Source organism: Callospermophilus lateralis, chromosome 1 (genome assembly GCF_048772815.1).
Source record: "Callospermophilus lateralis isolate mCalLat2 chromosome 1, mCalLat2.hap1, whole genome shotgun sequence".
In the NCBI taxonomy this organism is placed as follows: Eukaryota; Metazoa; Chordata; class Mammalia; order Rodentia; family Sciuridae; genus Callospermophilus; species Callospermophilus lateralis.
This window is the reverse complement of record NC_135305.1, coordinates 121,341,578-121,362,723: the sequence shown is the minus strand read 5'-3', so window position 1 is coordinate 121,362,723 and position 21,146 is coordinate 121,341,578. Positions and strand designations below refer to the sequence as shown.

Genomic DNA, 21,146 nt, shown 5'->3' with positions numbered 1-21,146 from the left:
TACCAGACCATGCCTTTGGTATTGGCATTCTTAGCAGTACCAGCCAAGGTCTGGAAGGTAGGGGAGCTCATACCACTCAATCAAACTTGGACCAGAGAGAGGGTTAGGACCCAGCAGGCTCATCACCCCTCTTCCTTTCAAGTACCCTCTGGAATCTGCTGAGATGCTTCCAGGAATTCTCTTGGGTGCCTTGGTGACTTGCAGGTTTTTCCACAAGCTGTGACCGCTGTAATCTACTACCAGGTCTAACCGTTTCTCCTCCTTTTCTCTTCTCTGTTCAAAGTTCTGGGGTCTCAATTCCCTCCTCAGTGCCACACCAATTAGACCAATCTGTTACCAGGGGGGCTTGGTGCTGCAGTGGGTAGGGGAGAAGAAAACCTGATGGAGGGGAATCTTTGAATTCCTTAATGCATAATCAGCTGCCAAAGGACACGTGCCTAAGGGATGATTGTAAATTCTCACATGGCCCAGAGGACATGGCCAGTACCCAGGCACTCAGCCATCTCTCCAGAGGTTTTCAGGATGGCCAACACTCAGTCCCATAAGGGTACCGCCCCTCTCCCAGCCGGCCAACGGTTGTGTTCTGCTGAAAGAGCCCTTTGCAGGCTAGACCATCGCGGTGAGGCCCAACTGCGCGTGTGCAATGTTGCTAAGCCTGCACGTGCTGCCACGCCCTGCTCATTGGCTGTGGAAACCTCGCGATATTGCTGTGCAGCGCAGGGCACTGTGGGGAATGAGACCGACTGGGTTCACTTCACACCCTTGCGACTTCTTAGCAGGCAGCAAGGGCTGGCCCCACCCTGGATGCTAAGGTGGGAAATTGTCATTGCCTGGTCGCTGCTTATTAAGCCCACATTGCAGATAAAACCTTTTTTGTTCGTTTTCCAAATGAACAAATGACCCCTTCCCTAAGAAGGGTCACACAGAAAACTTGTTTTATTTTTTTGGGGGTGGGGTGGGAGTGTGTGTGTGTGGGGTGGGCGGTACAGATGACTATCTGGCTGCCCTTATTTCTGCAAGGTGAAAGACTTGGAAAGGAAGAGGCTTCATGTGTTTCATTTTGCTTTAAAAGGGCCAGCCTGCATGCGAGCCTGTCAGCTTCTCCTGGGACCTAAGGCAGAGCGCCCATCTCTTGGATTTCACAACTTTAGTTTTTTACAGGTTTGTCCTTAGCTTGATTTGTGGCATTCATTGAAAGATAAGCATGTTAGACTTGGGAGATTCCTACCATCTGGAAGAAAAATCCATCCCTTCCCAACCTCTGCAGAGACAAAAACCAGAAAACTTTCTCCATTTTGTTGTGATTTTTTTTTTTTAAAGTGTCAACCTTCATTCCTGTGGAATGTATTTTAGTGTAGTGGTAAACAGAAGTCAACCCCCACCCCAGGTGGAAATTCTGTTATGCCAGCCCCATTTACTATATGAACCACTTTGATCTTTATATTCCCCTCTGGTTTGAATCTCTTGGAGATACCCTAATTGGAGACATCCTGTCATCTTTTGTGGGGTGCATCTGATGTGAAGATGAGGTCACAGCTGAAACAGTAATTTTGGTCACTTTCAGCATCTACATGAATCACTTTAAAAATAAATCTTTTCCAGACTTTCTTAGATTTAATTCTCTCATGAAATTTTAAATCACATTATCCAATTCTCTCTCATCCCAGCCTAAAGAAAAGTTCCACTGGGACTTAAATTTTAATCGCATTAAATTTAAAATTTAAGTTTTGGGAGTGTTGACATTTTTATGATATTAAATGTCCCCAGAAGATTCAAAATAGTTTTTTTATTTGTTAAGACTTCTTTTAAATCCTTCAGTAAGATTTTATAATTTCTTCATATGATTTTTATAACTTTGTTAAATCTATTCCTGAGTGTTTATAGGTTTTGTCACTTTTGTGATGGAATACTTTCCCCCATCTTTAATGCTCACTTAGTATTAATATGGAGAAAAGCTAGTGATTTATGATTTAATGTAATTTACTTCTATATTACAAACTCATAAAAACATCTGGAGGAAAAATTGTTTTTTATAGAAACAGTTTCAAATTTATAGTATAGCAATTGTATTTAATTGCCATTTAATTTTAGTTAGAGCCTCTGAGACAATGTTGAATAATTATGGGGATCTTGTTTCTGATGTGTATAGAAATCAATATGTGAAGTTGTAAGCTTTGGTAAGTGGCCTTTGAAGTGTTAAAAGAAGTTTCCTTTCTTTCATTTCTATTTGAGACCTTTGGGACTCACTTGTAGCTGTGGTCCTGCCTGAGTCAGGCACCAGGGGGCAACAGTCATGCATTATGAAATGTGAGTTATTTTTTTAGTTGTAGATAGATAAAAATACCTTTATTTATTTTTTTAATGTGATGCTGAGGATAGAACCCATTGCCTCACAAGTGCAAAGCAAGTGCTCTACCACCTAAGCTACAACCCCAGCCCTAAGCTGCTATTTTAATGTTTTTTTTGTTTGTTTTCTAAGAGAGAGAGAGAGAGAGAGAGAGAGGGAGAGGGAGGGGGAGGGAGAGAATTTTAGTATTTTATTTTTTAGTTTTCGGCAGACACAACATCTTTGTTTGTATGTGGTGCTGAGGATCGAACCCGGGCCGCACGCATGCCAGGCGCTACTGCTTGAGCCACATCCCCAGCCCCTATTTTAATGTTTTTATTAGACATTAAGTAGCCATAGAAATTTTCTGCATTAAGTATTTGTAAAGTAGGAAGAATGTTCAAAGAACACCCATCACCTAGTTTGTTTTTATTACTTTAAAAATATCTGTATTTTTCTTCTGGATCCCTTTCCTTCCTGCTCAGAGATAACTGTCATTCTCAATAGTGGTCATCGTTTCTTTGCTCTTCATTTCACTTTTCTGATTTGTTGTATTCCTAAATAATTGCTTTGCTTTGCCTGTTTTTAAACTTAGATGAACATAAAAATTTCCTGTTTTGCAATTTTATCTTTTCAACATTATGAAATTGGCCCATGTTGTTTGATGTAGGTTTAATTCATTTTTATTAGTGAATTGACCATAACCACATTTTATTACCCATGCCTCTGTGACTGGCATTTGGGTTGAGTCTAGTTTTTATTTTATTTTCCTCTTTCTTTACGGAGACTGAACATTCTTCTTTATGTCTCTTGTTGCATGCTTGCAGGAATTTCTCCCTAGGATGTAATCATTCAAGTAGAATTGTAGAATCATAGGTCATGTGCATCTAATGTCAAATTGTTTTCAAAAGTGGTTGTATAAATTTTTACACCTCTGACACTGTGATTATTTCCTTCATTTCTCTACTTTGTCACCAACACTCGATACTGCTGGACTTGAAATTTTTTGGTAGTCTAATGGGTATGATGTTGTATCTCATTGTAGTTTAATTTTCATTTCCCTGATTTGTGTTGTGGTTGATACCTTTTTTATGTTTGTTGACCATTTAGATTTCTTCTTAGATGAAGTGTTCAAGATTTTGACCCATTTTGCTTTTTTTTTTTTTCTTATTCTTAAAAAATATTCTCAGTACAAGTTCTTCATAAGTTATCTGTCTTACAAATTTCTTCTCCTGCTTGTTGGCATACCTTTTGTTACTCTTTGTATTTTTATGAATAGAAATACTTGATTTTAATGTAGATTAATTTATCAGTCTTCTCTTCATAATTTTCATTTCTTGTTTATCTTTCCTTACCCTGAGATCATGAAGATATTGTGTTGTATTATTTCTTGAATCCTTTATAATTTTATCTTCCATATTTAGATCTTTAAGGGATTTGGATTTGACTTATCTGTATAGTGCAAAATAGAGCTCCAATTTTCCTTCCTTCCCTCTTTAGTTTTTTCCTTCCCTCCCATTCTTCCTTCCTTTTTTTCTTCTCTCCTTTTTCCTTCCCTCCTCATCATATCCCTGCTCATTCTCTTTCCTGTTTTCCTGATTACCCAACTTATTGGATAATTATTGAAAAGTTTTTTTTTCTTTCCCTGTTGATCTACAGTGCTACCTCTTTTATATATCCAATGTTCATATATTAATCTGTTTCTGGACTTTTAGTAAATTATATTGTCTATTATCTTTTTCTCTGTCATATTGATTTAAATATTAATAGTTTTACAATAGGGCTTTCTACTTTTAAGTAGAGCCAGTTCCATTTTTTTTTTAACTCCAAGACTATTTTGACTCTTTTTAGTTCTTTGCATTTCTATGGTAAATTTTAGAATCATTAAGCTTCATGAGAAAACCTGTAGGAATTTTGTTATAATTGATTGCATCTGCCAACAAATCATTCTTTCAAACTGTATAACTCTCCATAAATTTAGATCTTTCTTTAGTGCCTCTCAAAAACTAAGGTTTTTCCTTTAAAGCTTTTTTTAATTGTCTTTGTTAGATATATTTGAGGTACCTGATGATTCGTAATGCTGTTGTAAATATTATTTTAAAATTTCATTTTTGAAAATTTATTGCCATATAGTAAGTTGATTTTTATATATTATCTGTATATTCTTTTGAATTTTCTATGTCATGTCTGCTGTGAATAATGACAGTTTTGCCAATTCTCATACTTATTTAAATTTTTTTTGCCTTATTGCATTGCAGAATATGACTACCAGTCCAATGTCAAATATAATTTTACTTTACATATTTTGAGATGTAACTAGGTGTGTAAGAGTCTTAGAACTTTATGAATTTTAACTTTTATCATTACAAAGTGGCTCTTCTAGTACTTGATATCTAGCAATTGTTTTTTTCTTAACATTCATTTTATCTGTATATTTATGTTTTAGGTATATCCTTTGATCTTTTACCTGAAACATTAGATTACTAAATTTTATGTAATAATTAATGTATTATTAATTTCTATTATTTACACTATATCCTCATTGCTTTCTCCTTTCTTGCCTTTGTAATTTTCTCCCATTCAATGAATTTTCTCTATTATTTAGGAAATTATTTAGTAGTATTATTCCATTAATGATCATCATAGTCTCTGTGTGTGTGTGTGTGTGTGTGTGTGTGTATTTTAACCTGGTGAGCATCCACCACTGAATTATATTTTTATCTTGAGATAGGGCTGCTAAGATGTCTCAGCTGGCCTTGAACTTGGGATCCTCCTGCAGCAGCTACCTGAATAGCTGGGATTACAGGTGTGTGCCATTGCACCCGACTTTCAATATTGTTTTAATAAGTTTCTTGTTAATGTTTTTATTTTGATTTCTAAAAGATGTCTTGAGTGGGAATATTAAGATTTTTCTCTCCATGGTAGAGATACCATTTCATTGTCAGATTCCCCCTTTTTGAGGGGGTCAGCCTTCAGTCTAACTGAAGCTCTGTGAAGGTCATCTTTTTACCCCTGCTCAACTCTAGTTGCTTTTAAGATTTTATTGTCTCACCAGGAGTGGTGGCGCATGCCTGTAATTTCAGCGGCTCAGGAGGCTGAGGCATGAGGATCTGGAGTTCAGAGCCAGCCTTGGCAATTTAGTGAGGCCCTGAGCAACTCATCAAGACCCTGTCTCAAAATAAAAAAATAAAAGTGTTGAAGATGACTCAGTGGTTAAGTTGCCCCTGTGTTCAATTCCTGGTACAAAAAAATAAAAATAAAAATAAAAAATCTTATTGTCTCAGTGGTCTTGCAGTTTCACTATGTTGTATTTAGCTGTGGATGTCTTTATATTTACCCTGATTGGAATTCACTGAGCTTAACTCTGCTTATTGATATTTTTTATGAGTTCTTAGAAATTTTTAGCCATTAATTCTTCAAAGGTTGAGTCTTCATTTAAAAAACAAAACTTTTTTTCTCATTCTGGAATAGGTTAGACGTGTGGTACCTTCTTAGTTTTGTCCTCCGTATCTCCTATCTTTGCTTTTATATTTTTCATCTCTTTATGTATTTGTATTACATTCTGGATTTTTTCGCATTAATGCTCTTTTCAGATGTATAATGTTATTTACCAAATTATTTTTAGTGATTTAAATTTTTTCTGAAGGTTTTTAAGAATTTATTTCATGCTGCCCTTCTTTTCCTAGAAATATATCAAACGTGCCTATTTTCTGTTCTATGTGTAATAATTTCATTGTATGGAGGAGGCTTATGTCTGATTCTTCCATCTATTATTCCTGGTAGCTCATGCTGTTGGGGGGACTCATTTCCTTATGTATTTAGAAATTTTATGCTGTGAGCTTCTCATTTTCCTTGTGGTTCCACATATGGGGTCTTACAGGGTTTGATCCTCCAGAGAGGACTTGTTTGCTTCTCTCAGGTGACTGGGGACACTTCCAACTTGGGATCATGTTATATTTTTTGCTGGAGGTTTTAGTGTACTATTCAGATGGTGTATCTTGGCTACAAAATTGAGGATCTACTCCTAATTACAAATTCTCTGGCAATTTTTTCTGCTCTGCTTAGGACAACCTTTATTTTAGATTTGCTGTTTTACTGAAGCCATTTGGGGATCCAACTTTATGGGGAATATTTCCTATTAGATGTCCTACCTTGGGAGATCTTTTGAGGCAGTGAAAACATTTAGGCTAACTGGGCCTAATACCTGTAAAATAAAAATATTCCTTAACTCATGGTTGCATTTAATATTTAAAAAATTGAATCCAACATGTCTAGTTTTCTAAAAATGAATATATTCTAGGAACTAGTCCTTGAACTGGTTGATGTAGTGATTTATTTTTAATTTTTTAAAATTCTAGATGGACACATATCTTTACTTATTTTTATATGTGCTGAGGCTCGAACCCTGTGCCTCACACATTCTAGGCAAGTGCTCTACTACTGGGCCCCAACCCCAGCCTCATGATTTATAATGGAAAGCTTCCTGATAGTGAAGCTTTGTGCATTTGTGCAGTAAACCCATTTCTTGCATGGGTTTACCAACTAGTCAGTCTTTTGAAGTGACTAGGTCCTAGTTGATACTATGTTATTTAGATTTATGAGAATTCTTTCTTGTATGAAATTGAACTTAATCTCCTGTGTGTGTGTGTTTGTGTGTGTGTGTGTGCATGTATATACATATATTTCTTAAGAATATACCCTATATATTCTTTAGAAAGAATGAAGTGTGTATTTGTTTTAGCACTGTCTTTATTGGGTTGTTGAAGTTATACACGCTGGCTAGCTTTATAAAAATAATGAATCTCTGCTGATGCTGTTCTCTTTCTGGTGTCTTCTTCCCACCCCACCCCCGTCCCCCAACCCCCCTCTTGTACTGAGTCCCAGCTCTGAAAATGAGGGAGCCTCAGGCCACCTCTTTCTCTTTACCAATGATTTTTTCATACTCTTACCACAGTCTATCAGGTATAGCAATTTGGTTTTAGAGTTTGGGGAAAATAGAAGTTTCCTGAGTCCCTAGGTTCAGTTCTTCCTCAGTTCCATCTCTAAGGCCCCCTCCCACTTGACACTGCAGCCACATTGCCCTCTCCAGGTAGTGCACCTGAGACTTTGTTCTAGTTGGCCTTTCTGGAGTGAAATTCATTAGTTTAACAACTATTTATTTAGTGCCTATATGTATCAATTACTGAGAAGACTATGATGTATAAGACAGATCAAGATTCCCACTCTCATAGTCCACTATGACAATCAACAAACAGGTATAATACATGTTGTGCCAGATGGTAATCAGAATGCAATGGAGAAAAAGAAGGCTGTTTGTGGCTTTCTAGCTTGTTTGGGTATCTGCAGGCCAAGTTCTCATTGTCTTCTTCCCCATACTATGAATTATTTAAACAAAATTAGAAAAAAAATAGCCATTTTTTGTGCAATTACTTCTTGGTCAACATTTTAAACTATATTGATAGGATTTTAGTAGGGATTATCTTGAATTTATAGATGTGGGACCAACATGACTGAGTTTGCCTATCTGTGAATATGGCATTGGCATTTTCCCTCTAAACTCAGGTCTTTTCAATCATCTCCATAAAGATCTTTTACATGTTTTGAATCTTTTTATTGGATTTATCTGAGGTTCTTTATGGCTTATTGTGTAGAACTTTTCCTACTCAGGGGTGGTTGGTGTACAGGGAATCACAGAGTATAGGTCAGTATCGTCTCCTGCTGGTCACTCCCTGCTCTGAGCTTTGGATACTTAACTTTGCCTCAGTGGGCTTTGTCATTCTGGGCCTGCAGCCAGTCCCCTCTCCTTCAGGACTCCTTCCAATGCACTTTGGTTTAGGTTCATCCTGGGGTTATATAACCCCTAACCCCAGCCTATTCTAAGATAGCTGCCCTTCCAGCTCTTCTGCCAGACTCACCAGGGGCTGCTATCTCTCAGATAGGGAAGCAAGGAGCCAGGCAGGGCCAGCTTTGGGTCCATTCTGGATCATTAAGGCAGATGGTGAGAACCCTGACTGATTTCCTGTGGTGCCCTGCCCTTCCCCATCCTCTCACCTGGAAGCACCGGCAATGGAAGATGACCCAATGGACCAGACCACTGGCCGCTCACTCTACTGGATCTTTTAGGAGCTAGAGATCTGAGTTGCCTGGCAACAAGGGGTAACAGAAGCAGTCCAGGCCACAGTTGTCAAGCAACACAGAACTCACCAGGGCAGGCCTTCCCTCTTGAAGAACTGTGCTGTACTTGGCTTCACTCTAGATGGCTCCAGGAATTGAGAGACAGAAGGGTGCTGCTAGTGGCCCCAGGTGGCTAAAGTACTGCCTTTCTTGGAGGGACTGACCCATGGCTTTGTGGACAGGGCAGTTCCTGGCAGAGATGCAACCCTTCTCCCAGATTAGTGCTGAGTGGTGCCAACTCAGCTCCTGGGCAGCCTTCTGGGCATAGGCCCTGCCCCCAGCAGGCTCCCCACTCTCCCTCTAGACCTACCTCCTGCTGCTTGGTGTTGAGCAGAACAAAGCCCATGTTTCTCCCCCCATGCCACCTTGTGGGCTGTCATCTGCCATGTTCATAAGCCTCCTTTCAACTAGCCACAGACAGGGCAGTGGAAAACTCCAAAGCCAGTTTTTTTTTCTTTTATTATTATCATCGATCAAAAGATGCTTGCTTACAAAGTGTTGAGAAGAGGTACATCCACAGCTCTGAGGGGAGGCCCAAGAGGCTACCCCACCCTGCCTTGCCTCTGGAGTGGACATCATAAGGCATTTCATACGTTGGTGATTTCACTTCTTTTTTTAAATAAAACCAAAACCAGTCCTGTAGTAGAAAGAAAAACCCCCGCAATGAATTTTCAGGACCAAACTGAAGTGGAATGGGGGGGGTTCTGAGGTCTGGGACTGAAGTCACAGTGGTCCAGTGCCTCAAGGTTGGCAGAAGCTGCTGGAAGGGATAGAAGGAGAGGGCAGGGCACAGCTGACAGGAAGCCAAACTCAGACAGGTATACCCTGTCTTCATCATTTTTCACTTTTATATACCATAGAAATTTAAGCAAAATAGCTATTATATATATATTTATATATCATATATATAAATTAGGCAAATAAAGAATCAGGGGGAGCAGAGATGGAGCACCCCCTGAGCCATCTGAGGAAGAGTGCCAGGTCTCTCATACCCAGGTCACCAGCCCATGCTGAATGGGGGTCTGTTCATTATTGCTGATTTGGGGCCTGGTTCTTGGGGGTGGGGAGCACCTATGGGCCCTGCCTTCTAGCCCTTCCTGGCCTCTTTGGTTATAGGCACTTGCCCCAGCATGGTCAAGGCTAGGCAAAGGGCTGCTGCCCTCAATCCACATGGGGGATACCCTCAATGGCCCCTCTCCCCCATTGTGGGTTGTTGCTCCAGAAAGAGACCCTTTGTGCTCTGCTGGGCCTAGACAGGCCCCTTTCTGCTTGGTCTTTGGGCCCTGGGCTCCTAGGGGGTGGACATCTCAGCTATAAATATTGTGTTTAGCTACAAAATTCTCCCAACTCAAAGGGGTCTGGCTTCCTGATGTCTTTAAAAAGGGAATTCTTGCCTGGACAATTTTGTGGCAAGAAAGCACACTTGGAAAGCTGTCTGCTAAATGCTGTACTAAAAATATTTACTAAACATCATGGCTGGAAAGAAATGTAGATCATTTTTTTTTTTTCTAAAAAAGTCAAAAGAGGTTCCCTAGGAAGGACCAATACCTCCCTGGGTTGGAGGCTGGTGACCTGGGCAGCCATGGCCCCAGCCAGCCGGCCTGAGTTGTGGTAACTGGGGACTGGGGTGCCCATAGGGTCCAAGTCCATGGTGAAGGGGCAAGGGTGACTGGGTGCACCTAGGGGCTGGAGAGAACCCCGGTCAGCCCTTCCTCCTTCTAAGGTGAGAGTCCCCCAAAAGTTTTTTTTTTTTTTTTTTAAGAGGGAAAAAAAAGGGGGAAGAAGTGCGTGGGTGGGTGGGGATATATTCAGTACTAAATTGAGTGCATTAAAAAAAAGTGGACCCAGCTGTGCAGGCGCCTGTATTTGCTGCAAGGGTGGCGCTCAGAAGATGTTGGGGCACATGTGCCAGTCTTGCCTCTCCTTGGCCTCCCAGTAGCCACCCTTGTATATGCAGGCAGTTTCCCCGGTCAGTGGGTCCAGCCTCTTCTCGAACCACAGCGGCACGTACCCGTCTGACTCCTTCTCTGCTGGGCAGACACAATGGGCCGGTGGGTGGGTGTCCTGCTCTCCAGAACCCACCCCTTCCCTGCAGGATCCCCACCCTAAGCACCCCTTTCGCCCTCTGGGACACTCCTCCTTCCTTTTTCCCAGGCACCCCCTTGCACCCTCCACCTGTCCCCCCCCCGGGGGGGACACCCCCTCAGCCCAGCCTTACCTTCCTCTATTGTGCAGCCTTGGCCATGACCAGACATACAGGACTCCATTCGCCTGCGCCGCGACAAGCGTTGCTTCTCTTCCAGCCGCTGCTTCTCAGTGTTGGCCTCGTCCCAGCGCCCCTTCTCCATCAGCCGCTGGTCTGGCCGAAGGCGGCTATCCGTGGGCGCTACGCCCTCCTCCAGCTCGTTTAGGGTTAGGGCCAGCTCGGAGAAGTAGTACATGTTTTCTGCGTTTTCCCTGCGGCGGCGTGAGCGGGACCGTGTGCTGTCCCCAGGCCACCTCCATCGCTGGTCCCAAGCCGCCCCCCAGCCCCTCCCGACCCTCCCGGCCCCTCACTTCCTGGCCTGGGCTGACGTTTCCCTGCCCCATTGTTACTTCTGATGAACCTGCTGGACAAAACCCACCAGCTGCATCTAACTCGCCCTTTGCTGCCCGCACTTCCCCTGTGCTCCACCAACCCGCAGCGGCTTTGCTACTTTAGATTTAACTGAGATCAGCATAAAACCGTTACCTAATATCTTCGTTGGTACTGCATTAACATCTGCAGCATAACAACCTTTCTTTTTGCATGTGATGTTGGTTATATGTGCCTTCTATTTTGAATATCCGTGTCAGAGGTCAGTTTATTTTTGAAGATGAAACTTTGTTGCTCTCCAGCACCACAAAAACAAACCCAACAAAAACTTTTTTGCTCCTATTTTAGGGTTTTTTGACCTCTATTTTGCTGTTATATTCCTTCAACTTTCCTGGGGTTAATTCTGCTATTGTTGTTTTTAACTTCTTGAGATGGATGCTTAGCTCATTATTTTTCAGCATTTCTTCTTTTTTAATACAATGTGCTACCCATTTCATTCCAATTGCTGCCTTAATTGAATCCTACCACTATTTATTTATTTATTTATTTATTTTTGGTACTGGGGATTGAACCCAGGGGCACTCAACCACTAAGCCACACATTCCCAGCACCCTCCCCCCTTTATTTTATTTAGAGACAGGATCTTACTGAGTTGCTTAAGGTCTGCTAAGTTGCTGAGGCTGGCTTTGGACTCACTATCCTCTTACCTCAGCCTTCAAAGCCACTGGGATTACAGGACTGTGCCCCCACGCCCAGCTGAATCCTACCACTTTTGATGTTATTATCATTCAGTTTTCTTTTATGATTTCTATTATATATTTTTGGACCTATGGATAGGTTGGAAACCCCTAGCCTTACCCATATTGGGGGATCAAATCCAAGCCTTACTAGGCAGGCACTCCACCACTGAAATACCTTCCCCATCCCTATTTAAAATTTTATTTTGAGATAGGGCCTTGGTAAGTTGCCTGGGCTGGACTGGAACTTAAGATCCTTCTGCCTCAGCCTCCCAAGTAGCTGGGATTATAGTGTGTGCCAGCAAATTTCTTAAATTTATAAACACATGGGGACTTTTCTAGTTGTTTTTTCTTGCATAATTGCTTTGGAGTCAGATGATATACTTGGTATAATTTTTGTCCTTTGAAATTTTCCTATGGCACAGTATATGGTCAATTTTTTTATGCATTTATTTATTTATTTATTTTTATGTGGTGCTGAGGATGGAACCCAGGGCCTCACACGTGCTAGGCAAGCACTCTATTGCTGAGCCACAACCTCAGTCCAATATGGTCAATTTTTGAGAATGTTTCAATGCATTTGTTGGGTGCAGTATTCTATAACTGGTAGGTTCTGTTGTTCAAATGTATCCTCTTGAGGTTTTTTCCTATTCCTAAGAGACTGATATTAAAATTTCCCATTTTGATTGCATATCAGTATCTTTATATTTGTACCAGCCAGCTTATGCTATATATATTTTGAGGTTGTGTTTGGTAGAAGATATTTGGATTTAATACTCATCTTCTTGGTGAACCGAGCTTCATCATTATGAACTATCTCTTTTATCTTTAGTATTTGTTGTAAAGTTTGTTTTGCGATGTGAATATAGCTAAGCAGCTTTTGTTTGGTATTTCTTTTTTTCCTTTTTTTTTTTTTTTTTAGTGATGTTGGGGATGGAACCCAGGGCAAGTGTTCCACCCCTGAGCTATAAAATCCCCAGCTGTCATTAGTGTTTATGTGGACATATCTTTTTTCATCCTGTCAAACCAATCTTTCTTTAGTTTCCAATTTAGATGCTTTTCTTGCAGACCGCATATAGTTGGATTTTTTTGATTTCCAAATCTTACACCTATAATGGGAATATTTAATGTAATTACAGGTTGAATAGTCCTTATCCAAAACACTTAGGACTAGAAGTATTTTGGACTTTTTTGGAATTTGGAATATTTGCATGTACATAATAAAATATCTTTGGGATGAGACCCAGTATAAACACAAAATTTATATTTATTCTGCACTGTACACATAGCCTAATTTTATTTATTTTTTATTTTTTAAAAATATTTATTTTTTAGCTGTAGATGGACACAACACAATGCCTTTATTTTTATGTGGTGCTGAGGATCAAACCCGGGTCCCACCTGTGCTAGGCGAGTGCTCTACTGCTGAGCCATAATCCCAGCCCCAGCCTAATTTTATGTAGCATTTTGAGTGTAACTGTATTTCTGTGACCTGTCATATGAAATCAGGTGTGAAATTTTCTACTTGTGATGACTTATTAGTGCTCAAAAACTTTTGGAATTTGGAGCATTTTGGATTTCAGACTTGGATTAGGTACTAACTTGTGTTGATATGTTGTGTTTAAATCTACTATCTTGTTTTAGGGACCTCAGGCACACAGGTTTGGATTAGTCATAATCCTTAGTACATGATACTCTCTTTTAGCTCTTACATGGTCTGCTTTTTATTAATCTAATGTTGCCACGATAAACAAAAGGTAGGATCCTGACAAAAACCTACATCTAACCATATGGAAAATTCACCAATCCATTCCCTTTTCAGATAGCCATCAGCAAGACTCCTGGGTTCATCAGTCCCCTCCTTTCCTTTTAATAGAATTTTATTGTATCTTTAGGTATTTTTAAGTATCTGTGTGTGCGCGCACACACACACACACACACACACATATATTAGTTTTGAACTGTATAAAAAGAATATATGGCATATAATATTTTGGATTTTTATTTACTTAATATTATAAGAGTTATCTATATTGTTGCATGGTGCTGTACTTCCTTTGTTTTAACTACTGCATAATATTCTTTCCTGTGAATATATCACAGTTTTTCATTCAATAAATTCCTGGGTTGTTTCCAAGTTTTTTTGCTATTGGATTAGTCTTGTGTGTGTGTGTATGTTTCCTGTTGTACATTAACAAGAATTTATCTTGAGTTTATACCTAGAAGTGGGGTTGCTGGGTTATTACACTTCCTGATTTTTCATCTTTTTTTTTTTTCCCCTTTGGTAACTGGGGATTGAACGGAGGGGCATTACAGGTTTGTGTCACTGCACCCAGTGTGATAATTCACCTTCAGGAGGTAAGGCCAAATGGTTTTCCAAAGTGGTTGCACCAGTTTATACTCCTATTAGCAATGCATAAGAAATATTGTGGGTCCTCATTTCTTCAACCATTGATAGACTTTTAAAATTTTTACTAATCAAATAAATTTAAAACAGGGGCTGGGCTGTGGCTCAGAGGTAGAGTGCTCACGTGAGGCACTGGGTTCCATCCTCAGCACCACATAAAGTAAAATAAAGACATTGAGTCCACCTATAACTAAAAAATAAATTTAAAAAAATATAAAACAGTATCTCATTGTGGTGGTTTTGATTTGCATTTCCCCAGTTAGCAATGATGTTGATTGTGGTTTTCATATAATGTCTGGTCATGTTTTTTCTATGAAATTCTTGTTCATGACTCTTGCACATTTTGCCATTGGATTGTTTTTGTTTGACTTGTTGATTAGAAATCTTTTATTTAAAAATTGTTAATTATGATAAAATTTTCTGTATTTTTGACACTAATCCTTTGTCAGGTGTAGGTATTGTGGCTACCTTCTTCAAATTTATGCTTTCCTTTTTATTTCTTCTTCTTCTCTTTTTTTTTAATATTGGGATTAAACCCAGGGCCTCACATATGCTTGACAAGTGTTCTACCACTGAGCTGCATCCTCAGCCCTTTTTTTAAAATAAATTATTTTGAGACAGGGTCTTGATAAGTTGCTCAGACTGGCCTAGAACTTGGAATCCTCTTGCCTAAGCCTCCTGAGTAACTGGGAATATAGGTGTGTGCACTATGCCTGGCACCTCACTTTTTAAAAATTGTCTTTTAATGAGTAAAATGCTTCTTAATAAACAAAAATGTTTTATATAGTTGAATATACCAATGCTTTATTTGTATCTTGTTTAAAATATGATTTCTTAAGTTCTAAAAGATATTAATCTTTTTTTTTACTTAGAGTATTAACTTATTGTTTAGAAATAAGTCAAACTTAATACTTAACCATAAGGTCATTGTCTAGAGTTGATTTTTGTTATAATGTAAGGGAGGGAATCAGTTAATCTTTTTCCAAATATATAACTGTTTTGTCTCACATCCATATGTGAACAGCCCCATCTTTCCACATGATCTGATATGCCACCTTTTTCATATATCAAAGATACATGTATCCATGGAGTTGTTCTAGGCTCATCATTTCACTCCACTTTAATTTCAAAGTAGGTCTTGATATCTACTATGGTTAAGTACTCTTTGGTCTTCTTCAGAAATGTCTTTACCCTTTTATTCCTCAATATAAATTTAAAAATTCTAATACCCAGTTCAATGGAGATCCTTATTGGGATTTTATCTACTGATTCTTTAAATCATGACATCTTTATAATATTGAGTCTTTCTATCTATGAATGTTGTATTTTTCTCCATTTATTTAGTTCTCCCTTTGATATTTCTTAGTAAAGTTTTACAATTTTCTCTAGAGGTCTTGAATGTAAGATTTAGTACAAGGTCCTTAATATTCTCTTATATAATTGGTGCCTTAAAGTGCATTTTCTAGTTGTTTGCTCTTAGTATGTAGAATTGAAACTGATTTTTGCATATTAATCTTATGTCTGGGCACATCTATTGAGATGTTAATATGACTAATTTGTGGATCTTCTAATATAAAATCATTCTTGCATATTCTGGATAAATTCAATATGATGGTAGATTGTTACTTTTTGTACACTGTTGAATTTTCTAATATCTTGTTTTGGAATTTTGCTTATGTAAGTGAAATAGGGTAGAAATTTTATTTTCCTAATTACTGTCTTTATCTGGTTTGGTATGAAAGTTATTCTGGCCTAAAAGTATAGAGACTATTTTCTCTCCTATGATCTGGAAGACTTTATTTAAAACTGGGTTAACATATTTCTTTTTTCCTTTTTTTCTTTTTGGTACTGGGGATTATATACCCAGTCCTTCTTATTTTTTCACTTTGAAATAAGGTCTCACTAAGTTGCTTAGTATCTTGCTAAATTGCTGAGGGTGGCCTTGAACTTGTGACCTCCTGCCTCAGCCTCCCAAGCTGCTGGGGTTATAGGCATGTGACACCATACCCCACTGGTATTTCTTGAAAATTTTGATAGAATTTACCTTTAAAATTATCTGGGTCTGTGTTTTCCTTATAGTAATTAAAAATTACTTCTTTGTTTTCTTTAATTATTTTAGGGTCATTGATGCTTTTTGTTTCTTCTGGAATCAATTCTTGTAAGTTATATTTTTCTAAGACTACATCCTAATACTATCTTTATACTTTATACGTCATGAAACCTTTTTCATTAATAATATTAATTTCCATCTTGATTAGTCTTAGCAGTAGGTTTCTCTATTGTTAGTTGTTTTTTTTCTCAAAGAATCAACTTTTGACTTTATCAAGCTTCTTTATGTTTCCTTTTTTCTATTTTATTGATTTCTTCTTTTGGGGGATATATGTGTTGAACTTTACTTACCACAGAAACTCAGAAATGAAAAAGCTACAAATTTAGAAACTGTTTAAGGCAATATATTAGTTTTGAAGTATTACCTTTGTAATACTTCAGTATATATCCAGTTTTGAAATCTTGGCTGTCTTCAGTTCTAGATATTTAAAATTGCTATTCTAATTTTCTGTTTTAATCATGGGCTATTTAGCAACTTAAAAATTGTTTCTAAATATGTGAGGATTTTATCATTGTATTTGTAATGTCTAATTGACTTATGATAGATTGTAGTTTGTCAAGGCTTTCTTTAGGGTTTAGTACATGATTGATTTTTGTATACAGTTCCATATGTCCTTAAAAAAGTATATTCTCTGATTGCTGCATCTATAAGCCTGTGAATGATCCTGTTGTTTTGATCCCCTTCATATTCTTCCTTTTTAAATTTTAACTTGACCTATCAACAAGTGAGAGGGGTATATTGGAATCTCCCAATCTCCCACTATGGTGATGGATTTATCAATTTCTCTTGGGTATCATGTTGCAAACTTTTGAGGCTGCTTTTTTATATGCATAATGTTTGAAACTTGGAACTTCTTAATAAATTTACCCCCTTTTCCTTCCTTAATAATGTTTTCACCTTCAAGTCTATTTTAGCTGATGTTAATATAGCTATTATAACTTTTTTAGATTGATTTTCACAACATCTCTTTTACTTTTGTCCTTTGCATATTTTTGTCTTATAAGGAGTATATTTCTCATTTTTAAAAAAATCCTATCAATATTTTGTTTTTTAACTGGTTTCATCTATTTATATTTATTATGAGCATTGAAATGCTTGAATATTTCTACTATGTTAATTTGCTGTTTTTGTTTGTAATATCTTTCATTGTTTTTCTTCTTCTAATTAAAAAACCTATATGCATCTTCCTTTTAAAAAGAACTTAGCATTTCTTCATATTCCTGGTGTCTTTCCCTTTCTTCCCACATACTACTGTTACCTAGACTTTTAGTTCTGCATTATTATGGGAATATTTTCTCTTTTCCTTTGGTCTTTGTAATTGTTTTATAAAATCTGTTTACTTCATGTGTCTAGCACAACATCTTTTGAAATTTTTCCCTCCCCATTTTAAGATATTATGTCTAGGGGGCTGGGAATGTGCTTAGTGGTAGAGTGTTGTCTAACCTGTGTAAGTAGCATGCTGGAGGCCCTGGGTTTAATCTTCAGTTTATGTGTGCCAAACTTTCTGCTTTCTGTATGCCTGCCTGAGGTTTTTTTTTTTTTTTTTTTTTTTTTTTAATCATATCCTCATATTGTATCTTAGTTGGATAGAAAAATCTACATTCTAATTTCATTTTCTTCATAACTTTGAAAATATTACTCCAGTGTTGGCTGTTACTAAATCTGATGTTAATCTGAGTCTTCAGCCTTGACTGAAATCTTTTGGAAGGTATTAGAATTTTTTCTTTGATGTTCTCAGTTTTGACCCTGTGGTCTAACATTTTTTTAAATTTCTCATCTTTGCCATTCTGTAGACCCTTTCAATTCAAGGTCTTTCATTTCTTTCATTCGGAGAACTTTTTTTTTGGTGCTGAGGAATGCTAATAATAAGCACATTCTCTTCAATTAAACCACATCCTTAGCCCTCAGAAAGTTATTGTTATTTCTTTAACCATTCTTCCTCCTCTCCATTTTTTTCTTCCTTTCTTCCGAGTTCCCAGCTAAATGTATTATTTTAGTGGTTACCCTAGGAATTACAGTATCCATACTTCTAATAGTCAAAGGTCTTGACCTACCTCCTGGGTAGCATAGGGCCTTCAAGCAGTTACCTCCATTTATTTCTCTTCTGACTTAATGGAGGTAACAGTAAATAAATGGAGGTAACAGTAAATAAATGGAGGTAACAGTCTAAAATTTAAAACCCCATTAGACATTATTATTTTTGTTTATTCATTGTTCATTTAGATCCACATTTTTACTCTTCATTCATTTATACATCTTGGCTCTTTCACCTGGGATTAGTTACCTTCTTCCAAAAGTATATCCTTTAATGTAGATCTGGTGGCCAAGTGAATGTTTGTTTTCCATAAAAGATCTTTATTTCAACTTTATTCTTTAAAGATGGTTTGCCCCGGCAATGTGTCTCTTAGCACATGGAAGATATTACTTGGCTGTTTTCAAGTCCTCAATTTTGTTGATGAAAAGGTGTCTGTCAAGGTGATGTTCCTCAGCTCGTAATTGCTTTAAAAAATCTAATATTGCCTAATATTCTCTGATATAGTTCATCAGTCTCACTGTATAGACTTAGGTGTAGAAAATCCTCTGCAATTTGCTCTTCAGAAGTGGTCTCTATTCCCTTCTAGGACTCTGACTAGAAGTGTTCTGGACACTGCTCTCAAACTTGCATGTGAATGCCCTGGGGACCTTATTGAATTGCAGATTCCCATTCTGTCTGGGGCAGATTATGTACACTAACAAATCCCCAGGGTATGCCAACAAACCTACTCTGGGAACTTCACTAGGGTCACCCATAGGCCTTCCTCTCTAGCTTCTTAGGTTCTCCAGGATGTCTCTTTATGTTACAATGTGAGCATTCACCCATATTCAGGTGATGGATTCATTCTGTTAAAACTTTCCATGAAGTTCTCAACTTTGGTTATTTTCTTTTGTAGAATTTCTATTTTGTTCTCTTCAGAATCTGAAATTACACTTATAATTTTCTGTTTCCTGCAAGTTTTTTTTAAGTTCATTTTTATTTCTCAGTCATGGAAGGATTATGTCCAGTCACCTTGTCTCTGCATAGTATCTCTTCTCTCCAGATAGTTTTACATTCATTTTCTCTGGCTTCCATACTGGGATATCAGGTGCATGATATTGTTCTTTGCCCACATGTCAACTGATCCCTCCCAACCTTGTGTTTCTTGCTGAGTGGGGGAAGGAGAGTCATCTTCCTGTTTACTGCTCACTAGCCTCCTTTCTGTTTCTCCCTCAGTCCCTGTCCCATATCCTGAAGAGGGCCCCTAACCCTTACTCACGGCAGTGGGTACTTCTTCCATAGCAGTTTGGCTGGCAGAGTCTGATATACTGTCTTCTGCTTCCCATCAGAGCTGGAGCTGCTGGAACTACTGTGCACAATCTTGGAGCATTCCATCTGCTCATCCCATGAGCCAGACAGCACATAGTGGGCCTTGCCCTGGCTGTCACTCACCACTCCGGTCACCTGTGGATATTGGCGGGACTCATATAAGCACACATCCTAGTATGGGTCTCTTGGGGTGCTGGAAGGTGGTCCTATTTACCTTTCGGGGTGCCTCTTTGGAGAAATAGCTGTAGGGAACAAACTTCAGCTGGCACCGATCATTGGTCTTATGGTTCACAATCTCGATATCCCCTGACTGATGAGAGAAGGTAGTGGTCAGCGTCTAATCCCCAGGCCATATGCTCCCCCCTCCCAAGGGTACCCAGCTCTGACCTGGTCGATCCAGAGCTTGCCCACGATGATATTGTGCACAGTTGAGGTGCTCTTCCTCCACACATAGTGATTCCCACTGGCCTGGAATTCCAAGTGGATGGCACCTGGAGGCCAGGTACATGTCAGAGATCATGGCCCTGGCATGTGGGGTCTACCACAGGCCCAGGGTCTCAAGAACCAGAAGATATTCATATGGGCTGAAAGTTGAGGAGTGGGACAGGCCGAGGCATGTGGGTGGCAGTGGGGGGAATACCTACAGGGAGGTCTCCCCTGAGAGAGCCCCAAGTTGGTTTTTAGGGTCAGTAGTGTCCTTTTTGTTCTAGGAGCACATAGATACCCTGCTCACCAAGTGGCATGATAGAGATGTATTTCCCCCGGAACTTGCTGGCGATGGTGATCTCTTGCCAGAGGCTCCAGCCATGCTTGGAGAACACGTAGTGGGCAGCTGAGGGAGGGTGGTGGCTCACCTGGGACCAGACCAGATGGGTGTGAGCATTGCTGGACATGGGCCCATACCATCTTCCTTACCAGGCAGGGACAGACTGCCCTGATTCCAGGATACATCTCTGGAGCCACAGGAGCAGGCCTGGCTGCTCCTCTTGGTGGCCTTGGCCCAAGACAGGTCCCTGGGAAGGAGAGAATCCCGAGTGGAAAGGAACCCAGGTGACTGTCCTGGGCCTGCCCCAGCCATAGTAGTATGAGATGGGCCTGGTGTCACTATGCCTGGCTCTTGGACTGTGAAACAGGGGTGATGGTGGAGGCTGTGACTCCAGAATGTGCCCAGAACTGGCTACGTTGAGGGCTAAGGAAGAAAGGGTGATGCTTTATCAAAGCTTCCATGCCCACTTTCTCATTTAATCCTCACTGTACACCTGGGAACATGTATGGTATTACATGGAGGGAGAGGGTCCCGAATGGCAAAGCCATTTTAACCAAGGGGCAGAGTCTAGCCTAGCTCAAGGGTAGAAGTCATGTCAGTGTCCTGCCTCAGGCCTCTTCTGTCACCCATACGTGGCTCCAGCCCCCCTGAGCCTTCTCCTTACAGCACACTTTACCACTGCCTTTCCCCCTAGGACACCTGCCAGCT

The 21,146-nt window shown here is 39.3% G+C and overlaps 1 protein-coding gene and 1 long non-coding RNA gene across 5 annotated transcripts in view; one reads left to right on the top strand and one right to left on the bottom strand.

Annotated features, from left to right (window-relative positions):
* Positions 1-730: 730 nt before the first annotated feature.
* Positions 731-21,146, top strand: part of LOC143383381 (uncharacterized) — a 56,877-nt gene continuing 36,461 nt past the window's right edge. The window contains exons 1-2 of the long non-coding RNA XR_013089140.2: positions 731-812; positions 1,073-1,161. This is a non-coding gene — a long non-coding RNA (uncharacterized LOC143383381). The remainder of the gene's footprint in view (positions 813-1,072; positions 1,162-21,146) is intronic.
* The window catches only part of Osbp2 (oxysterol binding protein 2), a 175,476-nt gene continuing 163,278 nt past the window's right edge, over positions 8,949-21,146 (bottom strand). For 3 of the 4 annotated variants that reach the window (XM_076837820.2, XM_076837837.2, XM_076837846.2), the window contains 6 exons: positions 20,406-20,526; positions 20,060-20,163; positions 19,887-19,982; positions 19,623-19,807; positions 10,719-10,957; positions 8,949-10,530 (listed from right to left, as the gene is read on the bottom strand). In XM_076837820.2, the coding sequence (XP_076693935.2) occupies positions 10,385-10,530; positions 10,719-10,957; positions 19,623-19,807; positions 19,887-19,982; positions 20,060-20,163; positions 20,406-20,526 (891 nt within the window). In that variant the 3' untranslated portion in view covers positions 8,949-10,384. The remainder of the gene's footprint in view (positions 10,531-10,718; positions 10,958-19,622; positions 19,808-19,886; positions 19,983-20,059; positions 20,164-20,405; positions 20,527-21,146) is intronic. The other variant, XM_076837828.2, reaches the window with a different exon arrangement.